At 47.1% G+C, this 20,698-nt stretch overlaps 1 protein-coding gene across 1 annotated transcript in view; it reads left to right on the plus strand.

Moving 5' to 3' along the window:
- The window catches only part of LOC122556251 (cilia- and flagella-associated protein 45-like), a 176,020-nt gene that overhangs the window by 86,356 nt on the left and 68,966 nt on the right, over positions 1–20,698 (plus strand). Inside the window, exons 6-8 of the mRNA XM_043702882.2 lie at positions 5,159–5,337; positions 5,987–6,116; positions 20,401–20,547. Coding sequence (XP_043558817.1) covers positions 5,159–5,337; positions 5,987–6,116; positions 20,401–20,547 — 456 coding nt within the window. The remainder of the gene's footprint in view (positions 1–5,158; positions 5,338–5,986; positions 6,117–20,400; positions 20,548–20,698) is intronic.

Consider the following 20,698-nt stretch of genomic DNA (forward strand, 5'->3'; position numbering starts at 1 on the left):
AACCATGGTTCCTGTACCTTATCACTTCCTCCCTGCCTGACAGGGACATACCTATCAAGGACACGCAATATCTGTACCTTAAACTAGCTCCACATTTCCATTGTCTGCATCCCCTGCATTTTGCTACCCCATTCTATGCATCCTAATTCTTGCCTAATGACATTATAATTGCCTTTGCCCCATTGATAACTCTTGACCTGTGGCATGTACCTATCCCTTTCCATCGCTAAACTAAACATAACTGAATTATGGTCACTATCGTCAAAATGCTCACCTACAACTAAATCAAACATCTGGCCTGGTTTATTACCAAGTACCAGATCCAGTGTGGCCTTCCCTCTTGCCGACCCTTCAACATACTGTGTCTGGAAACCCTCCTGTACACATTGGACAAAAACTGATCCATCCGACGTACTGGAGTATACTGGCGGCATGGTGGCACAGTGGTTAGCACTGCTGCCTCACAGCGTCAGAGACCCGGGTTCAATTCCCGCCTCAGGCGACTGACTGTGTGGAGTTTGCACGTTCTCCCCGTGTCTGCGTGGGTTTCCTCCGGGTGCTCCGGTTTCCTCCCACCATCCAAAGATGTGCAGGGTCAGGTGAATTGGCCATATTAAATTTCCTGTAGTGTTAGGTAAGGGGTAAATGTAGGGGTATGGGTGGGTTTCGCTTCGGCGGGTCGGTGTGGACTTGTTGGGCTGAAGGGCCTGTTTCCACACTGTAATCTAATCTAATCTAAAACTTGTGGCGTTGAAGTAAACACACTTCAAACCACTTCGCCGTCTGCCAGCACATTCCTGTGACCGTGAAATCCTGTCCTTGTCCTCCCTACTCTCATCCTCCTGTGCACTGCAACTACACCTCCGGTTCCCATCCCCCTGCTGAGCTAGTTTAAACCCACCCGAATAGCACCAGAAAATTTCCCATCCAGGATATTAGTACCCCTCTGGTTCAAGTGAAGACCGTCCTGTTTGTACAAGTCCAACCTTCCCCAGAATGAGCCCCAATTATCCAAGAACCTGAAACCCTCCCCCCTGCACCATCCTTGCAGCCATGTGTTTAGCTGATATGTCTCCCTATTCCTTGCCTCACTATCACGTGGCATGGGTACCAAACCAGAGATAACAACTATGTTTGTTCTAGCTCTCAGCTTCCATCCGAGCTCCCTGAAACCCTGCCTTATCCTTCTGCAGGGATTCTATGATTCTAATGTAAAAACTGAATATAAAAGCTCATATAAATATGTGAAGAAAAAGTTAGTAAAGTCAAATGATTTCCTTTACAATCACAAACTGGAGAAATCATAATGGTCAAGAAAGAAATGTACAGAATTGAACACATTTTGGTTCTGTCTTCATAAAACATGACAAATAATACCCAGGACAGACATGGAGTAAACATTTCATCATTCAGAGGGTGGTCAACCTGTGGCATTCACCACCACAGAAGGTTGTAGAGTTGGTCACTGAGTGTATTCAAGAAAAAGATTGTTTATTTGTCGGCACCAATGGCATCGGAGGTATACAGAGAAGGATCTTCATGATCATATTGAATGGTGGAGCAGGTTCAAAGGGTTAAATGGCCTACTTCTGCCCTTAGTTTCTATGTTTCTATGTCATAAAGAAAATTTACAGCCTAGGAACAGGCCCTTCGTCCCTCCAAGCCTGAGCCGATTCAAATCTACTGTCTGCACCTGATCCCAATTCCTAAGCATCTGTATCTCTCTGGTCCCCACCTATTCATGCATCTGCCCAGACGCATCTAAAATGAATCTACTGTGCCTACCTCTACTACTTCTGCTGGCAACACATTCCAGACTCCCACCACCTTCTGTGTAAAGTACTTGCCACATGTATCCCCCTTAAACTTTTCACCTCTCACCTTGAAAGCATGAACTCTCGTTATTGAATCTTTCACCATTGGAAAAAACTTATCTGTATCTACCCTGTCTATACCCTTCATGACTTTGTAATCCTCAATCAGATCCCCCGTCAATCTCCTTTTCTCTAATGAAAACAAACCTAACCTACTCAACCTCTCTTCATAGCGAGCACCTTCCATACCAGGCAACATCCTCGTAAATCTTCTCTCCACAGTGTCCACATTCTTTTGGTAATGTGGCGACCAGAACTGTACACAGTATTCTAAATGCACCTGTGCAGCCACCTTCAGGTTACAATGGACCTGAACTCCCAGGTCTCTCTGCTCATCCACTTTTCCTAAGGCTCTTCCGTTTACAGTATAGTTCGCTCTCGAATTAGACCTTCCAAAATGCATCACCTCACATTTGCCTGGATTGAACTCCATCTGCCACTTCTCCGCCCAACTCTCCAGTCTATCTATATTCTCCTGTATTCTTTGACAGTCCCCTATGCTTTTTGCTACTCCACCAATCTTTGTGTCATCTGCAAACTTGCAGTGCCCTCTTCCAGATCATTTATGTATATCACAAACAACAGTGGCCCCAACACTGATCCCTGTGGAACACCACTGGCCACCTTTCTCCATTTCGAGAAACTCCCTTCAACTACTACTCTCTGTTTCCTGTTGCTCAACCAGTTCTTTGTTCACCTAGCTATAATATCCTGCATACCATGTGATTCACTTTCTCCATTGGTTTACCATGGGGAACCTTATCAAACACATTTCTAAAGTCCATGCACATGACATCAACTGCTCTTCCTTCATCTATCAACTTGGTCACTTCATCAAAGAACTCTATTAAGTTGGTAAGGCACGATCTCCCCCGCACAAAACCATGTTGCCTATCACGGATAAGCCCATTCTCTTCCCAATATAAATAGATTTTATCCCTCAGTACCTTTCCCACCACTGACATCAGACTCACTGGTCTATAGTTACCCATAATATCCCTACTACCCTTCTTGTACAGGGGACAACATGAGCAACCCTCCAGTCCTCTGGCACCTCACCTGTGTTTAAGGATGCAATGAAGATATCTTTCAGTGCCCCAGCTATTTCCTCTCTCGCCTCCCTGAGCAACCTGAGATAGATCTCATCTGGTCCTGGTGATTTGTTCACCTTAATAACCTCTAGCCTACCCAACACATCTTGGAAAAGCGCAGCAGGTCAGGCAGCATCCAAGGAACAGGAGAATCGACGTTTCGGGCATAAGCCCTTCTCCTGAAGAAGGGCTTATGCCCGAAACATCGATTCTCCTGTTCCTTGGATGCTGCCTGACCTGCTGCGCTTTTCAAGCAACACATTTTCAGCTCTGATCTCCAGCATCTGCAGTCCTCACTTTCTACCCAACACATCTTCCCTACTTATGTCAACATGATCCAGATTATTCAAACTTCTATTTCTAATCTCAACATCATCATGTCCCTCACCTCAGTGAACACTGCTGCAAAGTAAAGTCATGTGTCTTAAGTGGCTGTTTAGCTTGCTGATTCTTGTATATGTAACAAGGATTGAAACTGGCTGATGTGGACCTTAATCTCATTGCTCATGTTTGCCCCGTAGAGTACTTACCTTGCCTTCAGACTAGACTCAATTTGTTGATGGTTTTTACAGAATTATCAGTTTTGTTTCACTCCTGAGGGAATTGCCTTTATTTCTTTCATGCAAGATGCCATTTTGGACAATCACTTCATCTTTGCATCCATGATGCTTTTTTGTAGCAACAGGCATGCTCTTGATGGTTTCAGGCCATATTGTCATTACTATGCTCTATTGCACTTGCAGAGTTTAATCTTGTTGCTTGATTTAAGCAAGACGCTTGGCTTTCACATTCAATATTTCTGCTGGGTTGATGACTTCCAGAGCATGTCATTCTGTTTCTCCATATGGAGTGCAGTAGCTCTTAATAGCATTCCAGAAATTTCTTTTTTATTTGTTCATGGGACGTGGATTTTGCTGGTCAGGCCAACTTTTATTGCCCATTCACATTTGCGCTAGAGAAGATGTTGATAAGCTAGTTTCTTGAATTGATGCTGTCCATGTGGTATGTGGACACCCACAGGGCTTTAGGAAGGAGATTCCAGGATTCTGACACAGCTACTGTGAAGGAATAGAACATTGTTCTAAGTCAGGATAGTGAGATGCTTGGAGGGAAACAAGCAGGTTTTAATGTACCCCTGTATTTCCTAACCTTGTCCTTCTAAGAAGTAGAGGTCATGGTCTTCGGGAGGTGATATCTAAGGAGCCTTAATAGATAGTATACACTGCTGCTGCTAAGCAGGGAGTGAATGTTTATGGATGTGGTGGCCAGTAATTAGACTGTTTTGTATTGGATAGTGTCAAGCTTCTTGAGTAATGTTTGAACTGCACTCATCTAGGTAAGTAGTGAGTATTCCATCAAACTCCTGACTTGTGTTTTATTGGGTGGACAGGCATTGAGGAGATAGGAACTGTCAAGAATTCGCAGACTCTGGTCTGTTCTTGTATCAGGTGTATTTATATGGCTGATCCTATTCAGTTTCTAAATAATGGTAACTGAGTGATAATGCCATAAATATTGGCCTTGCTAGCAATATGCACATCCCATGAATGAATGAAAAATTACTGTGGCTTCAAGAGCACGTCAGAGGCTGGGAATTCATCTGTGAATCACCTCCTGTCCCCCGTAAAACTGTCCACTACCTATAAGATACAGAGTCAGGACTGTATTTGAATTCCCCCCATTTGCTTTGATAAATGAGATTGAAGATGTTCCAAAACCTTCCAGGACAAAGCCACTTACTTGATCATCAGCTTAAACATTCATGTCCTCCCACCACCAATGCACAGTCGCAATAGTATGCACAATAAAAGATACAATGCATCAACTTGCCATCTACTCTTGGAGAAACCACATTCCATCATTATTACCACTTAATAGGACAAGGACAGCAGAGGCTTAGAACACCATTACCAACAGGCTTTCCTCCTGGCTATATGCTGTTTGACTTGAAGGTATATTTCATTTCCTCCACTATCATGGGGTCATATAGAACAGGCACTAGAGAAGTACCTGCAATACATGGACTGCAACCTTTCAAGAAGGTGACTCACCAGCATCTCTTTCAGGACAGTTAGGGATTGGTGATATATCTTGACCTTAGTAATAATGCTCACATTTCATGAAAGAATTTTAAAAAGTTTGATCAGACACTGTCAAGAAGATTTTCTATTCATGGTCTTTTAATTTCTATAGACCATCACAGATGCAAGGTGTCATGCAATCCGGGATGCCCAGATTCTGGAGAAAGAGCAAATTGAGAAGGAAATGATGGAGGAGGAAAAACGACTGGATAAGATGATGGAGGTGGATCGTCAGAAAGCCATCAAGATGCAGGATGAGCTTGAACGTTTAAGGAAAGAAAATGGGCTGAGGTAAGAGAAAAAGAGGGAAAAGGAGGGGGACATGGATTTAGAAATCTAGACAGAAGATGAGATTTGAATTCAGAGAGAGATTGAGAGGAGGATAAATGGGTAAAGAATGAAATAGAGAGAAGCAAGAAAGAGTTGGTGAGAGAGTGAGTGAAAAATGAAGTGAGATATATACATACGGATAGAATAAATAAATCAGGGAGGGAGAGATGCAGAGCAAGCACGAAAGAGATGCAGATATGGAGATGACGACTGAGGACTGAGGAATGTGAGAAAGAGAGAGAAGAGGGACAAAAAGGGAGTGATTAAGACAGGGAGCGAGACAAAAGGTAGGGAGCATAACAAACAAAGGAAACGACAAAAAAGAGAGTGATCAAGACAGAGAGGGGTGCAAGATAGAGGGGCAGAATGAGAGACAGAAAGAGAAACAGGCAGACCAGAGTAGAGATACGTACAACAAGTAAGAGAAAGAGGTAGTGGGATGAAGGCAGAGAATGGTTATGGCCTGAAATGGAATGAGAGGGGTCAAGGAAACAGAGAGAGAGAAAGAGACATGGAGACAGAGAGAGAGAAGAAGATAAAGAAAGAAGCTGGAAAAGAGAAGGGAGGAAGAGATTAGGATTAGATCTAATTTTGCCCTCTGCTATCTCAGGGCTAAAGCTCACATCATTCAGCAGATTGAGGAGAGGGAACAAGAACGGATGTTGCAACAAGAACATAAAGCACTGCAGGCTGTGGAGAGAGTTCAGGCAATGGAGAGAATGCAACAGGAAGATCTGGAGGTGAGAGAAAACAAAAGTAAGAGAATGATAACATGAGAGTAAGGGACGACGAGTGAGAAAAAGGGAGAGATCACAAAGAAAGAGTGAGAGTGAAACTATGAATGAGAGAGTGAGAGTGAGAGACCACATGCAAGAGAGAGTGAGAAGATGGAAGAATGAGAAGGTGAGAAATCATGAGAGAGAGACTATAAGTGAGTCACTCCAAGGAGGAGAAAATGCGAGGGCAGGAGACGGTGAGAGGCAGCAGAGTGAAAAAATAATAGACATGAATGAAAATGAGAAACCATGAGTGAGACTGCAAATTTGTGAATGAGAGAAAGAGTGAGAAGTGAAACTAAGTGTGAGAGTGAGAGGAAGAATGAGAGTGAGAAGAAGAACAAGAGATCAAGAGTGAAAGCATGCAGAGTAACATGAGAACTGGAAAAAGAACAAGAATGAAAGTGTGAGTGAATGAGATTGAAGGTGAGAGGGTAAGACAGTTGAAACCTTTCGTCCTAACTCCTCACTCTCCTATTCTTGCTCCACCCCATCACCTTCAACCTACTACAATCTCTCATCTCCTCCTCTGCCTCTCTCCCATTTTCATTGGCCTTCCATTCTTCAATTCCATTCTCTCATTCTCCTCCTATTGTAATGTCCCTGTCCTCCCATTTCGATTTCTTCCCAACATTCCCTCTCCTCCCTTCTCTTCCCCTACTTCAGTCTCCCCAGTACACCCCATCATCACCATGTATTGTTCTGACCCCTCCCATCAAGGGCGGGAATGCTCCATTTCTGTTTTCAGCAGCAGCAGCTCAAAAGGTGGGAGCTTTTACCAGGGTCCTGCTGGGAGCAGTGAGTCACTGGTTTGAGCTTTTATATTTGAAATCAGAGAGCAGAGGTTTCTGGGAAAGGATGGACTTCTTTTTCTTTCCTTCCAGCTATATAAGTCAGTGCAAGGTTGCAAAGGTAAGCCAGTGTTTTCTAAACCCAAGACCCTACCATTGTAGGGCCTCCCACCCCCACCTCCTCTAACCTTAAAGACCAGGGACACGTCAGGTAAGTGTCTCTTCTTTTTTTACTTTGTGATAAGGGGACTAGCAGGGATGGCAGTGCAGGGAGAGGAATGTTCCTCCTGCTTGGAGGGACGTTATTAGTGTCCCATCCAAGTACATCTGCAGGAAGTGCACCCAACTCTCGCTCCTCAAAGACCGTGTTAGGGAACTGGAGCAGGAGCTGGATGAACTTCAGATCATTCGGGAGACAGAGGCTGTGATAGATAAGAGTTACAAGGAAGTAGTTACTCCTAGACATGAAGAAAGCTGGGTGACTGTTCGAAAGGGGAGAAAGCAATTAGTGGAGGGATCCTCTGTGGTCGTTCCCCTGAAAAACATGTATACTGTTTTGGATACTGTTGAGGGGGACGACTTACCAGGGGTATGCAGTGAAGCCCAGGTCTCTGGCACAGAGCCTGTCCCTGTTGCACAGAAGGAGGGAAAAGAGGAGAGTGTTAGTCATTGGGGACTCAGTAGTTAGAGGGTCAGATAAAAGGTTCATTGGGAATGAACGAGAACTACAGTTGATGTGTTGCTTCCCAGGTGTCAGGGTCCGTGATGTCTCGGATCGTATCTTTAGGGTCCTGAATGGAGAGGAAGACCAGCCTCAAGTCGTGGTCCACCGAGGTACCAATGACATGGGCAGAAAGAGGGATAGGGATGTAAGGCGGGATTTCAGGGAAGCTGCGAGCTAGAACAAACAAAGTTGTTATCTCTGGTTTGTTACCCATGCCACGTGATAGCGAGGCAAGGAATAGGGAGAGACATTGGCTGAACACATGGCTGCAAGGATGGTGCAGGAGGGAGGGTTTCAGGTACTTGGATAATTGGGGCTCATTCTGGGAAAGGTGGGACCTGTACAAGCAGGATGGTCTTCACTTGAACCAGAGAGGTACCAACATCCTGGGTGGGAAATTTGCTGGTGCTCTTCGAATGGGTTTGAACTTGCTCAGCAATGGGATGGGAACCTAAGGTGTAGTTGCAGTGTACAGGAGGATGAGAGTAGGGAGGACAAGGACAGGATTTCACAGTCACAGGAATGTGCTGGCAGGCAGCAAGCTGGTTTGAAGTGTCTACTTCAACGCCAGAAGTATTTTAAATAAGATAGGTGATCTTGCAGCATGGATAGGTATCTGGGAATTCGATGTTGTGGCCATTTCGGAGACATGGATAGAGCAGGGTGAGGAATGGATGTTGCAGGTTTCAGGGTTTAGATCTTTCATTAAGAACAGATGACACCAAAATTGGAGGTGTAGTGGACAGCGAAGAGGGTTACCTCAGATTACAACAAGATCTGGACCAGATGGGCCAATGGGCTGAGAAGTGGCAGATGGAGTTTAATTCAGATAAATGCGAGGTGCTGCATTTTGAGAAAGCAAATCTTAGCAGGACTTATACACTTAATGGTAGGGTCATGGGGGGTATTGCTGAACAAAGAGACCTTGGAGTGCAGGTTCATAGCTCCTTGAAAGTGGAGTCACAGGTAGATAGGATAGTAAAGGCAGCATTTGGTATGCTTTCCTTTATTGGTCAGAGTATTGAGTACAGGAGTTGGGAGGTCACGTTGCGGCTGTACAGGACATTGGTTAGGCCACTGTTGGAATATTGCGTGCAATTCTGGTCTCCTTCCTATCGGAAAGATGTTGTGAAACTTGAAAGGGTTCAGAAAAGATTTACAAGGATTTTGCCAGGGTTGGAGGATTTGAGCTATAGTGAGGCTACAGGCTCGGGCTGTTTTCCCTGGAGCGTCGGAAGCTGAGGGGTGACCTTATAGAGGTTTACAAAATTATGAGGGGCATGGATAGGATAAATAGACAAAGTCTTTTCCCTGGGGTCGGGGAGTCCAGAACTAGAGGGCATAGGTTTAGGGTGAGAGGAGAAAGATATAAAAGAGACCTACGTGGCACCTTTTTCACACTGTGGAATGAGCTGCCAGAGGATGTGGTGGCGGCTGGTACAATTGCAACATTTAAGAGGCATTTGGATGGGTATATGAATAGGAAGGGTTTGGAGGGATATGGGCCGGGTGCTGGCAGTGGGACTAGATTGGGTTGGGATATCTGGTCGGCATGGACGGGTTGGACCGAAGGGTCTCTTTCTATGCTGTATATCTCTATGACTCTATAACAGGAAAGGCGGCAAAAGAGGGGGCGGTGTGGCCTTGTTAGTCAAGGACAGTATAACGGTGGATGAAAGAAATTTTGATGAGGACTCGTCTACTGAGGTAGTGTGGCCTGAGGTTAGAAACAGGAGAGGAGAGGTCACACTGCTGTGAGTTTTTTATAGGCCTCCACAGAGGTGAAAGAGAGGATTGTCAAAATTATTCTGAGTAGGAGTGAAAGGAATAGGGTGGTCATTATGGGGACTTTAACTTCCCCATCATTGACTGGAAATGCTATAACTCTAGTATGTCAGATGGATCAGTTTTTGTCCAATGTGTACAGGAGGGTTTCCTGACGCAGTATGTCGAAGGGCCGACAAGAGGGAAGGCAACACTGAATCTGATGCTTGGTAATGAACCAGGCCAGGTGTTTGATTCAGTGGTAGGTGAGCACTTTGGAGAGAGTGACCATAATTCAGTTATGTAGATAAAAACAATGACTGCAGATGCTGGAAACCAGATTCTGGATTAGTGGTGCTGGAAGAGAACAGCAGTTCAGGCAGCATCCGAGGAGCAGTAAAATCAATGTTTCGGGCAAAAGCCCTTCATCAGGAATAAAGGCAGAGAGCCTGAAGGGTGGAGAGATAAACTAGAGAGGATGGGGGTGGGGAGAAAGTAGCATAGAGTACAATAGGTCAGTGGGTGAGGGGATGAAGGTGATAGGTCAAGGAGGAGGGTGGAGTGGATAGGTGAAAAAGAAGATAGGCAGTTAGGACAAGTCATGGGGACAGTACTGAGCTGGAAGTTTGGAACTAGGGTGAGGTGGGGGAAGAGGAAATGAGGAAACTGTTGAAGTCCACATTGATGCCCTGGGGTTGCAGTGTTCCGAGGCGGAAGATGAGGCATTCTTCCTCCAGGTGTCTGGTGGTGAGGGAGCGGCGGTGAAGGAGGCCCAAGACCTCCATGTCCTCGGTAGAGTGGGAGGGGGAGTTGAAATGTTGGGCCACAGGTCGGTGTGGTTGATTGGTGCGGTTGTCCCAGAGATGTTCCCTAAAGTGCTCTGCTAGGAGGCGTCCAGTCTCCCCAATGTAGAGGAGACCGCATCGGGAGCAATAAATGATATTGGTGGATGTGCAGGTAAAACTTTGATTGATGTGGAAGGCTCCTTTAGGGCCTTAGATGGAGGTGAAGGAGGAGGTGTGGGCACAGGGTTTGCAATTCCTGCGGTGGCAGGGGAAGGTGCCAGGATGGGAGGGTGGGTTGTAGGGGGGGCGTGGACCTGACCAGGTAGTCACGAAGGGAACAGTCTTTGCGGAAGGCGGAAAGGGGTGGGGAGGGAAATATATCCCCGGTGGTGGGGTCTTTTTGGAGGTGGCGGAAATGTCGGTGGATGACTTGGTTTATGCGAAGGCTAGTAGGGTGGAAGGTGAGCACCAGGGGCGTTTTTTTTTAGATTACTTAGATTACTTACAGTGTGGAAACAGGCCCTTCGGCCCAACAAGTCCACACCACCCCGCCGAAGCGCAACCCACCCATACCCCTACATCTACCCCTTACCTAACACTACAGGCAATTTAGCGTGGCCAGTTCACCTGACCTGCACATCTTTGGACTGTGGGAGGAAAACGGAGCACCCGGAGGAAACCCACGCAGACACGGGGACAATGTGCAAACTCCACACAGTCAGTTGCCTGAGGCGGGAATTGAACCCGGGTCTCTGGTGCTGTGAGGCTGCAGTGCTAACACTGTGCCACCGTGCCGCGTTCTGTCCTTGTTACGGTTGGAGGGGTGGGGTCTGAGGGCCGAGGTGCGGGATGTGGTCGAGATGCATTGGAGGGCATCTTTAACCACGTGGGAAGGGAAATTGCGGTCTCGAAAGAAGGAGGCCATCTGGTGTGTTCTGTGGTGGAACTGGTCCTCCTGGGAGCAGATATGGCGGAGGCGGAGAAATTGGGAATACGGGATGGCATTTTTGCAAGAGGTAGGGTGGGAAGAGGTGTAATCCAGGTAGCTGTGGGAGTCAGTGGGTTTGTAAAAAATGTCAGTGTTAAGTCGGTCGTCATTAATGGAGATGGAGAGGTCCAGGAAGGGGAGGGAGGTGTCAGAGATGGTCCAGGTAAATTTAAGGTCAGGGTGGAATGTGTTGGTGAAGTTGATGAATTGCTCAACCTCCTCGCGGGAGCACGAGGTGACGCCAATGCAGTCTTCAATGTAGCGGAGAAAGAGGTGGGGAGTGGTGCCGGTGTAATTACGGAAGATCGACTGTTCCACGTAGCCAACAAAGAGACAGGCATGGCTGGGGCCCATACGTGTGCCTATGGCTACCCCTTTGGTCTGGAGGAAGTGGGAGGATTCGAAGGAGAAATTGTTAATCTGGAGGAAATGGGAGGATTCGACCCACGCCTTCCACCTCCTCCAAGACTTCCGTTTCCCCGGCCCCCAATGCCTCATCTTCACCATGGATAGTCAATCCCGCTACAGCTCCATCCGCCATGACCAGGGCGTCCTAGCCCTCCATTTTTTCCTCTCCTGACGTCCCCAACAGTACCCTTCCACCAACACTCTCATTCATTTGGCCGAACTGGTCCTCACCCTTAACAATTTCTCCTTTGAATCCTCCCAATTCCTCCAGACCAAAGGGGTAGCCATGGGCACACGTATGGGCCCCAGCTATGCCTATCTCTTTGTTGGCTACATAGAACAGTCAATCTTCCGTAATTACACCAGCACCACTCCCCACCTCTTCCTCTGCTACACTGATGACTGCATTGGCGCCACCTTGTGCCCCCGCGAGGAGGTTGAGCAATTCATCAACTTCACTAATGCATTCCACCCTGACCTTAAATTTGCCTGAACCATCTCTGACACCTCCCTCCCCTTCCTGGACCTCTCCATCTCCATTAATGACAACCGACTTAACACTGACATTCTTTACAAACCCGCCGACTCCCACAGCTACCTGGATTACACCTCTTCCCACCCTACCTCTTGCAAAAATGCCATCCCGTATTCCCAATTACTCCGCCTCCGCCGTATCTGCTCCCAGGAGGACCAGTTCCACCACAGAACACACAGATGGCCTCCTTCTTTAGAGACCGCAATTTCTCTTCCCACGTGGTTACAGATGCCTTCCAACGCATCTCGCCCACATCCAGCACCTCGGCCCTCAGACCCCACTCCTCCAACTGTAACAAGGACAGAACGCCCCTGGTGCTCACCTTCCACCCTACCAACCTTCGCATAAACCAAATCGTTCGCCGACATTTCCGCCACTTCCAAAAAGACCCCACCACAGGGATATATTTCCCTCCCCACCCCTTTCCGCCTTTCGCAAAGACCGTTCCCTCTGTGACTACCTGGTCAGGTCCACGCCCCCCTACAACCCACCCTCCCATCCTGGCACCTTCCCCTGCCACCGCAGGAATTGCAAAACCTGCACCCACACCTCCTCCCTCACCTCCATCCAAGGTCCTAAAGTTTTACCTGCACATCCACCAATATCATTTATTGTATCCGTTGCTCCCAATGCGGTCTTCTCTACATTGGGGAGACTGGGCGCCTCCTAGCAGAGCACTTTAGGGAACATCTCCGGGACACCCGCACCAATCAACCACACTGCCCTGTGGCCCAACATTTCAACTCCCCCTCCCACTCTGCCGAGGACATGGAGGTCCTGGGCCTCCTTCACCGCCGCTCCCTCACCACCAAACGCCTAGAGGAAGAACACCTCATCTTCCGCCTCGGAACACTTCAACCCCAGGGCATCAATGTGGACTTCAACAGTTTCCTCATTTCCCCTTCCCCCACCTCACCCTCGTTCCAAACTTCCAGCTCAGCACTGTCCCCATGACTTGTCCTACCTGCCTATCTTCTTTTCCACCTATCCACTCCACCCTCCTCTTTGACCTATCACCTTCATCCACTCCCCCACTCACCTATTGTACTCTATGCTTCTTTCTCCCCACCCACACCCTCCTCTAGCTTATCTCTCCACCCTTCAGGCTCTCTGCCTTTATTCCTGATGAAGGGCTTTTGCCCGAAACATTGATTTTACTGCTCCTCGGATGCTGCCTGAACTGCTGTGCTCTTCTAGCACCACTAATCCATAATTCAGTTATGTTTAGTTTAGCGATGAAAAGGGGACAGGTCAAGCGTTATTGATGGGGCAAGGGCAATTATAATGCCATTAGGCATGAATTAGGATGCATAGAATGGGGTAACAAAATGCAGGGGATGCAGACAATAGAAATATGGAACTGGTTTCAGGAACAGATATTGCGTGAACTTGATAGATATGTCCCTGTCAGGCAGGAAGTGATAAGGTAACGGAACCGTGGTTTGTTTCAGAAATTGCATCTCCTGTTAAATGGAAGAAGGAGGCTTATGTGTTGATGAGGCAATCTTATAGAGGTTTACAAAATTATGAGGGGCATGGATAGGGTAAATAGACAAAGTCTTCTCCCTGTGCTCGAGGAGTCCAGAACTAGAGGGCATAGGTTTAGGGTGAGAGAGGAAAGATATAAAGGAGACCTAAGAGGCAGCATTTTCACACAGAGAGTGGTACGTGAATGGAATGAGCTTCCAGAGGAAGTGGTGGAGGCTGGTACAATTGCAACATTTAAGAGGTATTTGGATGGGTGTATGAATAGGAAGGGTTTGGAGGGTTATGGGCCAGGTGCTGGCAGGTGGGACTAGATTGGGTTGGGATATTTGGTCGGCATGGACGAGTTGGACCAAAGGGTCTGTATCCATGCTGTACATCTCTATGACTATGACTTGATGAGATGAGGCGATGGAAAGGTACAGATCAACTAGGAAGGATTTAAAGAGAGAGTTAAGAAGAGCAAAGAGAGGACACAAGCAGTCTTTAGCAAATAAATAAAGGAGAACCCTAAAGCTTTCTATAGGTATGTGAAGAATAAAAGGATGACACGGATAGGGCCAGTCAAAGATAGAAGTGGGAAGTTAAGTGTGGACCCTGTGAAGATCGGAGAGGTGCTAAATGAACATTTCTCATCAGTTTTCACTCAAGAAAAGGTGAATATTGTAGAGGAGAAGAATGAGATATGAGATATTAGACTAGAAAGGATCAAGGTTAGTTATGAACAGGTGTTATCAATTCTAGAAGGATGAAAAGGTGACAAGACCCCTGGGCCAGATGGGATTTATCTGAGGATTCTCTGGGAAGCTAGGGAGGAGATAGCAGAGCCTTTGGCTTTGATATTTTCATTGTCATTATCGACAGGTTTAGTACCAGAGAACTGGAGGATTGCAAATGTTGTGCCCTTGTTCAAGAAGGGCAGCAGAGTTGACCCAGATAAATGTAGACCAGTGAGCCTTACCTCTGTTGTAGGAAAGGTTTTGGAAAGGATTAGAAGAGATAAGATTTATAATCATCTGGCAAGCAATAATTTGATTTCAGATAGTCAACGTAGTTTCATCAAGGGCAGGTCGTGTCTCACAAACCTCATTGAGTTTTTTGAGAAGGTGACCAAGCGTGCAGTTGAGGGTAGGGCAGTTGTTGTGGTATACATGGATTCTGGATCAGTGGTGCTGGAAGAGCACAGCAATTCAGGAAGCATCCGAGGAGCTTCGAAATCGACGTTTCAGGCAAAAGCCCTTCATCAGGAATAAAGGCAGAGAGCCTGAAGCGTAGAGAGATAAGCTAGAGGAGGGTGGGGGTGGGGATAGAGTAGCATAGAGTACAATAGGTCAGTGGGGGAGGAGATGAAGGTGATAGGTCAGGGAGGAGAGGGTGGAGTGGATAGGTGGAAAAGGAGCTGGGCAGGTCGGACAAGTCCGGACAAGTCAAGGGGGACAGTGTTGCTGGAGGTTAGAAACTAGGATGAGGTGGGGGAAGGGGAAATGAGGAAGCTGTTGAAATCCACATTGATGCCCTGGGGTTGAAGTGTTCCGAGGCGGAAGATGAGGCGTTCTTCCTCCAGGCGTCTGGTGGTGAGGGAGCTCCTAGCAGAGCGCTTTAGGGAACATCACCGAGACACCCGCACCAATCAACCAAACCGCCCCGTGGTTCAACATTTCAACTCCCCCTCCCACTCTGCCGAGGATATGGAGGTCCTGGGCCTCCTTCACCGCTGCTCCCTCACCACCAGACGCCTGGAGGAAGAACGCCTCATCTTCCGCCTCGGAACACTTCAACCCCAGGGCATCAATGTGGATTTCAACAGCTTCCTCATTTCCCCTTCCCCCACCTCATCCTAGTTTCTAACCTCCAGCAACACTGTCCCCCATGACTTGTCCGGACTTGTCCGACCTGCCCAGCTCCTTTTCCACCTATCCACTCCACCCTCTCCTCCCTGACCTATCACCTTCATCTCCTCCCCCACTGACCTATTGTACTCTATGCTACTCTATCCCCACCCCCACCCTCCTCTAGCTTATCTCTCCACGCTTCAGGCTCTCTGCCTTTATTCCTGATGAAGGGCTTTTGCCTGAAACGTCGATTTCGAAGCTCCTCGGATGCTTCCTGAATTGCTGTGCTCTTCCAGCACCACTGATCCAGAATCCATGTATACCACAACAACTGCCCTACCCTCAACTGCACGCTTGGTCACCTTCTCAAAAAACTCAATGAGGTTTGTGAGACACGACCTGCCCTTGATGAAACTACGTTGACTATCTGAAATCAAATTATTGCTTGCCAGATGATTATAAATCTTATCTCTTCTAATCCTTTCCAAAACCTTTCCTACAACAGAGGTAAGGCTCACTGGTCTACATTTATCTGGGTCAACTCTGCTGCCCTTCTTGAACAAGGGCACAACATTTGCAATCCTCCAGTCCTCTGGTACTAAACCTGTCGATAATGACAATGAAAATATCAAAGCCAAAGGCTCTGCTATCTCCTCCCTAGCTTCCCAGAGAATCCTCAGATAAATCCCATCTGGCCCAGGGGTCTTGTCGCCTTTTCATCCTTCTAGAATTGATAACACCTGTTCATAACTAACCTTGATCCTTTCTAGTCTAATATCTCATATCTCATTCTTCTCCTCTACAATATTCACCTTTTCTTGAGTGAAAACTGATGAGAAATGTTCATTTAGCACCTCTCCGATCTTCACAGGGTCCACACTTAACTTCCCACTTCTATCTTTGACTGGCCCTATCCGTGTCATCCTTTTATTCTTCACATACCTATAGAAAGCTTTAGGGTTCTCCTTTATTTATTTGCTAAAGACTGCTTGTGTCCTCTCTTTGCTCTTCTTAACTCTCTCTTTAAATCCTTCCTAGTTGATCTGTACCTTTCCATCGCCTCATCTCATCAAGTCATAGTCATAGAGATGTACAGCATGGATACAGACCCTTTGGTCCAACTCGTCCATGCCGACCAAATATCCCAACCCAATCTAGTCCCACCTGCCAGCACCTGGCCCATAACCCTCCAAACCCTTCCTATTCATACACCCATCCAAATACCTCTTAAATGTTGCAATTGTACCAGCCTCCACCACTTCCTCTGGCAGCTCATTCCATTCACGTACCACTCTCTGTGTGAAAATGCTGCCTCTTAGGTCTCCTTTATATCTTTCCTCTCTCACCCTAAACCTATGCCCTCTAGTTCTGGACTCCTCGAGCACAGGGAGAAGACTTTGTCTATTTACCCTATCCATGCCCCTCATAATTTTGTAAACCTCTATAAGATTGCCTCATCAACACATAAGGCTCCTTCTTCCATTTAACAGGAGATGCAATTTCTGAAACAAACCACGGTTCCGTTACCTTATCACTTCCTGCCTGACAGGGACATATCTATCAAGTTCACGCAATATCTGTTCCTGAAACCAGTTCCATATTTCTACTGTCTGCATCCCCTGCATTTTGCTACCCCATTCTATGCATCCTAATTCATGCCTAATGGCATTATAATTGCCCTTGCCCCATCAATAACGCTTGACCTGTCCCCTTTTCATCGCTAAACTAAACATAACTGAATTATGGATTAGTGGTGCTAGAAGAGCACAGCAGTTCAGGCAGCATCCGAGGAGCAGTAAAATCAATGTTTCGGGCAAAAGCCCTTCATCAGGAATAAAGGCAGAGAGCCTGAAGGGTGGAGAGATAAGCTAGAGGAGGGTGTGGGTGGGGAGAAAGAAGCATAGAGTACAATAGGTGAGTGGGGGAGTGGATGAAGGTGATAGGTCAAAGAGGAGGGTGGAGTGGATAGGTGGAAAAGAAGATAGGCAGGTAGGACAAGTCATGGGGACAGTGCTGAGCTGGAAGTTTGGAACGAGGGTGAGGTGGGGGAAGGGGAAATGAGGAAACTGTTGAAGTCCACATTGATGCCCTGGGGTTGAAGTGTTCCGAGGCGGAAGATGAGGTGTTCTTCCTCTAGGCGTCTGGTGGTGAGGGAGCAGCGGTGAAGGAGGCCCAGGGCCTCCATATCCTCGGCAGAGTGGGAGGGGGAGTTGAAATGTTAAACCACGGGGCGGTTTGGTTGATTGGTGCGGGTGTCTCGGAGATGTTCCCTAAAGCGCTCTGCTAGGAGCTCCCTCACCACCAGACGCCTGGAGGAAGAACGCCTCATCTTCCGCCTCGGAACACTTCAACCCCAGGGCATCAATGTGGATTTCAACAGCTTCCTCATTTCCCCTTCCCCCACCTCATCCTAGTTTCTAACCTCCAGCAACACTGTCCCCCTTGACTTGTCCGGACTTGTCCGACCTGCCCAGCTCCTTTTCCACCTATCCACTCCACCCTCTCCTCCCTGACCTATCACCTTCATCTCCTCCCCCACTGACCTATTGTACTCTATGCTACTCTATCCCCACCCCCACCCTCCTCTAGCTTATCTCTCCACGCTTCAGGCTCTCTGCCTTTATTCCTGATGAAGGGCTTTTGCCCGAAACATCGATTTCGAAGCTCCTCGGATGCTGCCTGAATTGCTGTGCTCTTCCAGCACCACTGATCCAGAATCTGGTTTCCAGCATCTGCAGTCATTGTTTTTACTTCGTGGTATACATGGACTTCAGTAAAGCCTTTGATAAGGTTCCACATGGTAGGTTGTTGGAGAAAATGCAGACGGCATGGGACTGAGGATTATTTAGCAGTTTGAATTAGATACTGGCTTTCTGAAAGAAGGCAGCGAGTGGTGGTTGATGGAAAATATTCAGCCTGGAGTTCGGTTACTAGTGGTGTGCCACAAGGATCTGTTTTGGGACCACTGCTGTTTGTCATTTTTATAAATGACTTAGACACAGGCATAGGTGGATGGATTAGTAAATTTGCAGACGACACTAAAGTCGGTGGATTAGTGGACAGTTTAGAAGAATGTTACTTGGATAAACTGCAGAATTGGACTGAGAGATGGCAAATGGAGTTCAATGCATCTAAATGTGAGGTGATGCACTTTGGGAAGAATGACAGGAAGGCAGAATATTGGGACAATGGACAGATTGTTGGTGGTGTGGATGTGCAAAGGGATCTTGGAGTCCATGTACATAGATCCCTGAAAGTTGCCACCCAGGTTGATAGTGCTGTTAAGAAGGCATACGGTGTGTTAGGTTTCATTGGTAGAGGGATTGAGTTCCAGAGCCGCAATATCATGCTGCAAGTATACAAAACGCTAGCACAGCCACACTTGGAATATTGTGTACAGTTCTGGTCGCCATATTTCGGGAAGGATGTGGAAGCATTGGAAAAGGTGCAGAGGAGATTTACCAGGATGTTGCCTGGTCTGGAAGGAAGGTCTTATGACAAAAGGCTGAGAGACTTAGGTCTGTTCTCATTGGAAAGAAGAAGGCTAAAAGGGGATTTGATAGAGACATCTAAGATGATCAGAGGATTAGATAGGGTGGACAGTGAAAGTCTTTTTCCTAGGATGATGACGTCAGCATTGACAAGGGGGCATAACTACAAATTGAGGGGTGATAGATTTAAGACAGATGTCAGAGGAAGGTTCTTTACTCAGAGCGTGGTAAGGGCATGGAATGCCCTACCTGCCAATGTCGTTAACTCAGCCACATTAGGAAGATTTAAATAATCCTTGGATAAACCTCATGGAGAATGATGGGATAGTATAAGGGGACGAGCTGAAAATAGTTCACAGGTCGGTACAACATTCAGGGCCAAAGGGCCTGTTCTGTGCTGTATTGTTCTACATTCAATGTGTTCATCCGCTTCCCTCACACTCCTCTTCTTCTCCTTCTTCCCTTCTCCTCTTCAACCTGTGGGCGGCACGGTGGCACAGTGGTTAGCACTGCTGCCTCACAGCGCCGGAGACCCGGATTCAATTCCCACCTCAGGCGACTGACTGTGTGGAGTTTGCACGTTCTCCCCGTGTCTGCGTGGGTTTCCTCCGGGTGCTCTGGTTTCCTCCCACAGTCCAAAGATGTGCAGGTCAGGTGAATTGGCCATACTAAATTGCCTGTAGTGTTAGGTAAGGGGTAAATGTAGGGGTATGGGTGGGTTGCGCTTTGGCGGGTCGGTGTGGACTTGTTGGGCCGAAGGGCCTGTTTCCACACTGTAATGTAATCTAATCTAATCTAACTCCCCAGCTCAACACTCCCCTTCTTCCATCCTGTCCTTTTTACTCCATCTCTCACTCGATCTCCTTTCTCCTTTCTCCCTTCATCCCTCCCACACCCTTTCTTCTTCTCCTGCCTCTCTCTCATTATGTTCCTTTGCTCCTCCACCTCATTTTGTTCCTTCTTAGTCACCGCCTCCACCTCTGCCCCCTCAGTTTTCCCTTTTCTTCTCCCTATGTCTGCCTCTGCCAATCCTTTTCCTCTTCCCTAATCTCTTCTTTGTCCCCTTCCATCTTCCATTCCTTCTCTACTGTCATCTCTTCACATTTTCACTTCCTTTTCCCTTTCTTTTGCCATTCTGCACCCTCCATATGCACCCTCCTCTCCCATAACCTCATTAATTCATACCTACTTTATCCCCTTAGAAAAATGTTCTTTTCACACCATTCACTCCTTCCTTTCTCACTTCACTATTGGCTTCCATCAAACGGATCCTCCCTCTCCAAAAGGGAAAATGCTGGAAAATCTCAGCAGGTCTGGCAGCATCTGTAAGGAGAGAAAAGAGCTGATATTTCGAGTCTAACTGACCCTTTGTCAAAGGAGGATATTTGGATCCTCCCTCTCTCCCCTACCTCAATAACCTCTCCATCCCTCTTTCTCAAAAACAGAATTTTCAAAATAAACGTCAGCAACAAAGAAGGAGACACCAGGAGATCAAGGAATCCAATGAACAAGTTCAGAAGCATCGAGAGCTGATGCAACAGCTAGACCAGCAGGCCGATCAGAAAATACGGGAATTCCAGGACACCAAGATGGTAAAGGCCAAGACAGTGGGACAAAGAGTTGGGGACATTGGTCATGAGAAAGAGAGTGTTGGAGAGGGATGGTGGGACAGTAATCGTTTAGGTTACAGAAGCAGGCCATTTGTCTTGATAAGTCAGTAGAGCAACAGCACCAATAGCTCTG

Source organism: Chiloscyllium plagiosum, unplaced genomic scaffold (assembly GCF_037043375.1).
Source record: "Chiloscyllium plagiosum isolate Xiang-an unplaced genomic scaffold, Cpla_swu_hap1 HiC_scaffold_9, whole genome shotgun sequence".
In the NCBI taxonomy this organism is placed as follows: domain Eukaryota; kingdom Metazoa; phylum Chordata; class Chondrichthyes; order Orectolobiformes; family Hemiscylliidae; genus Chiloscyllium; species Chiloscyllium plagiosum.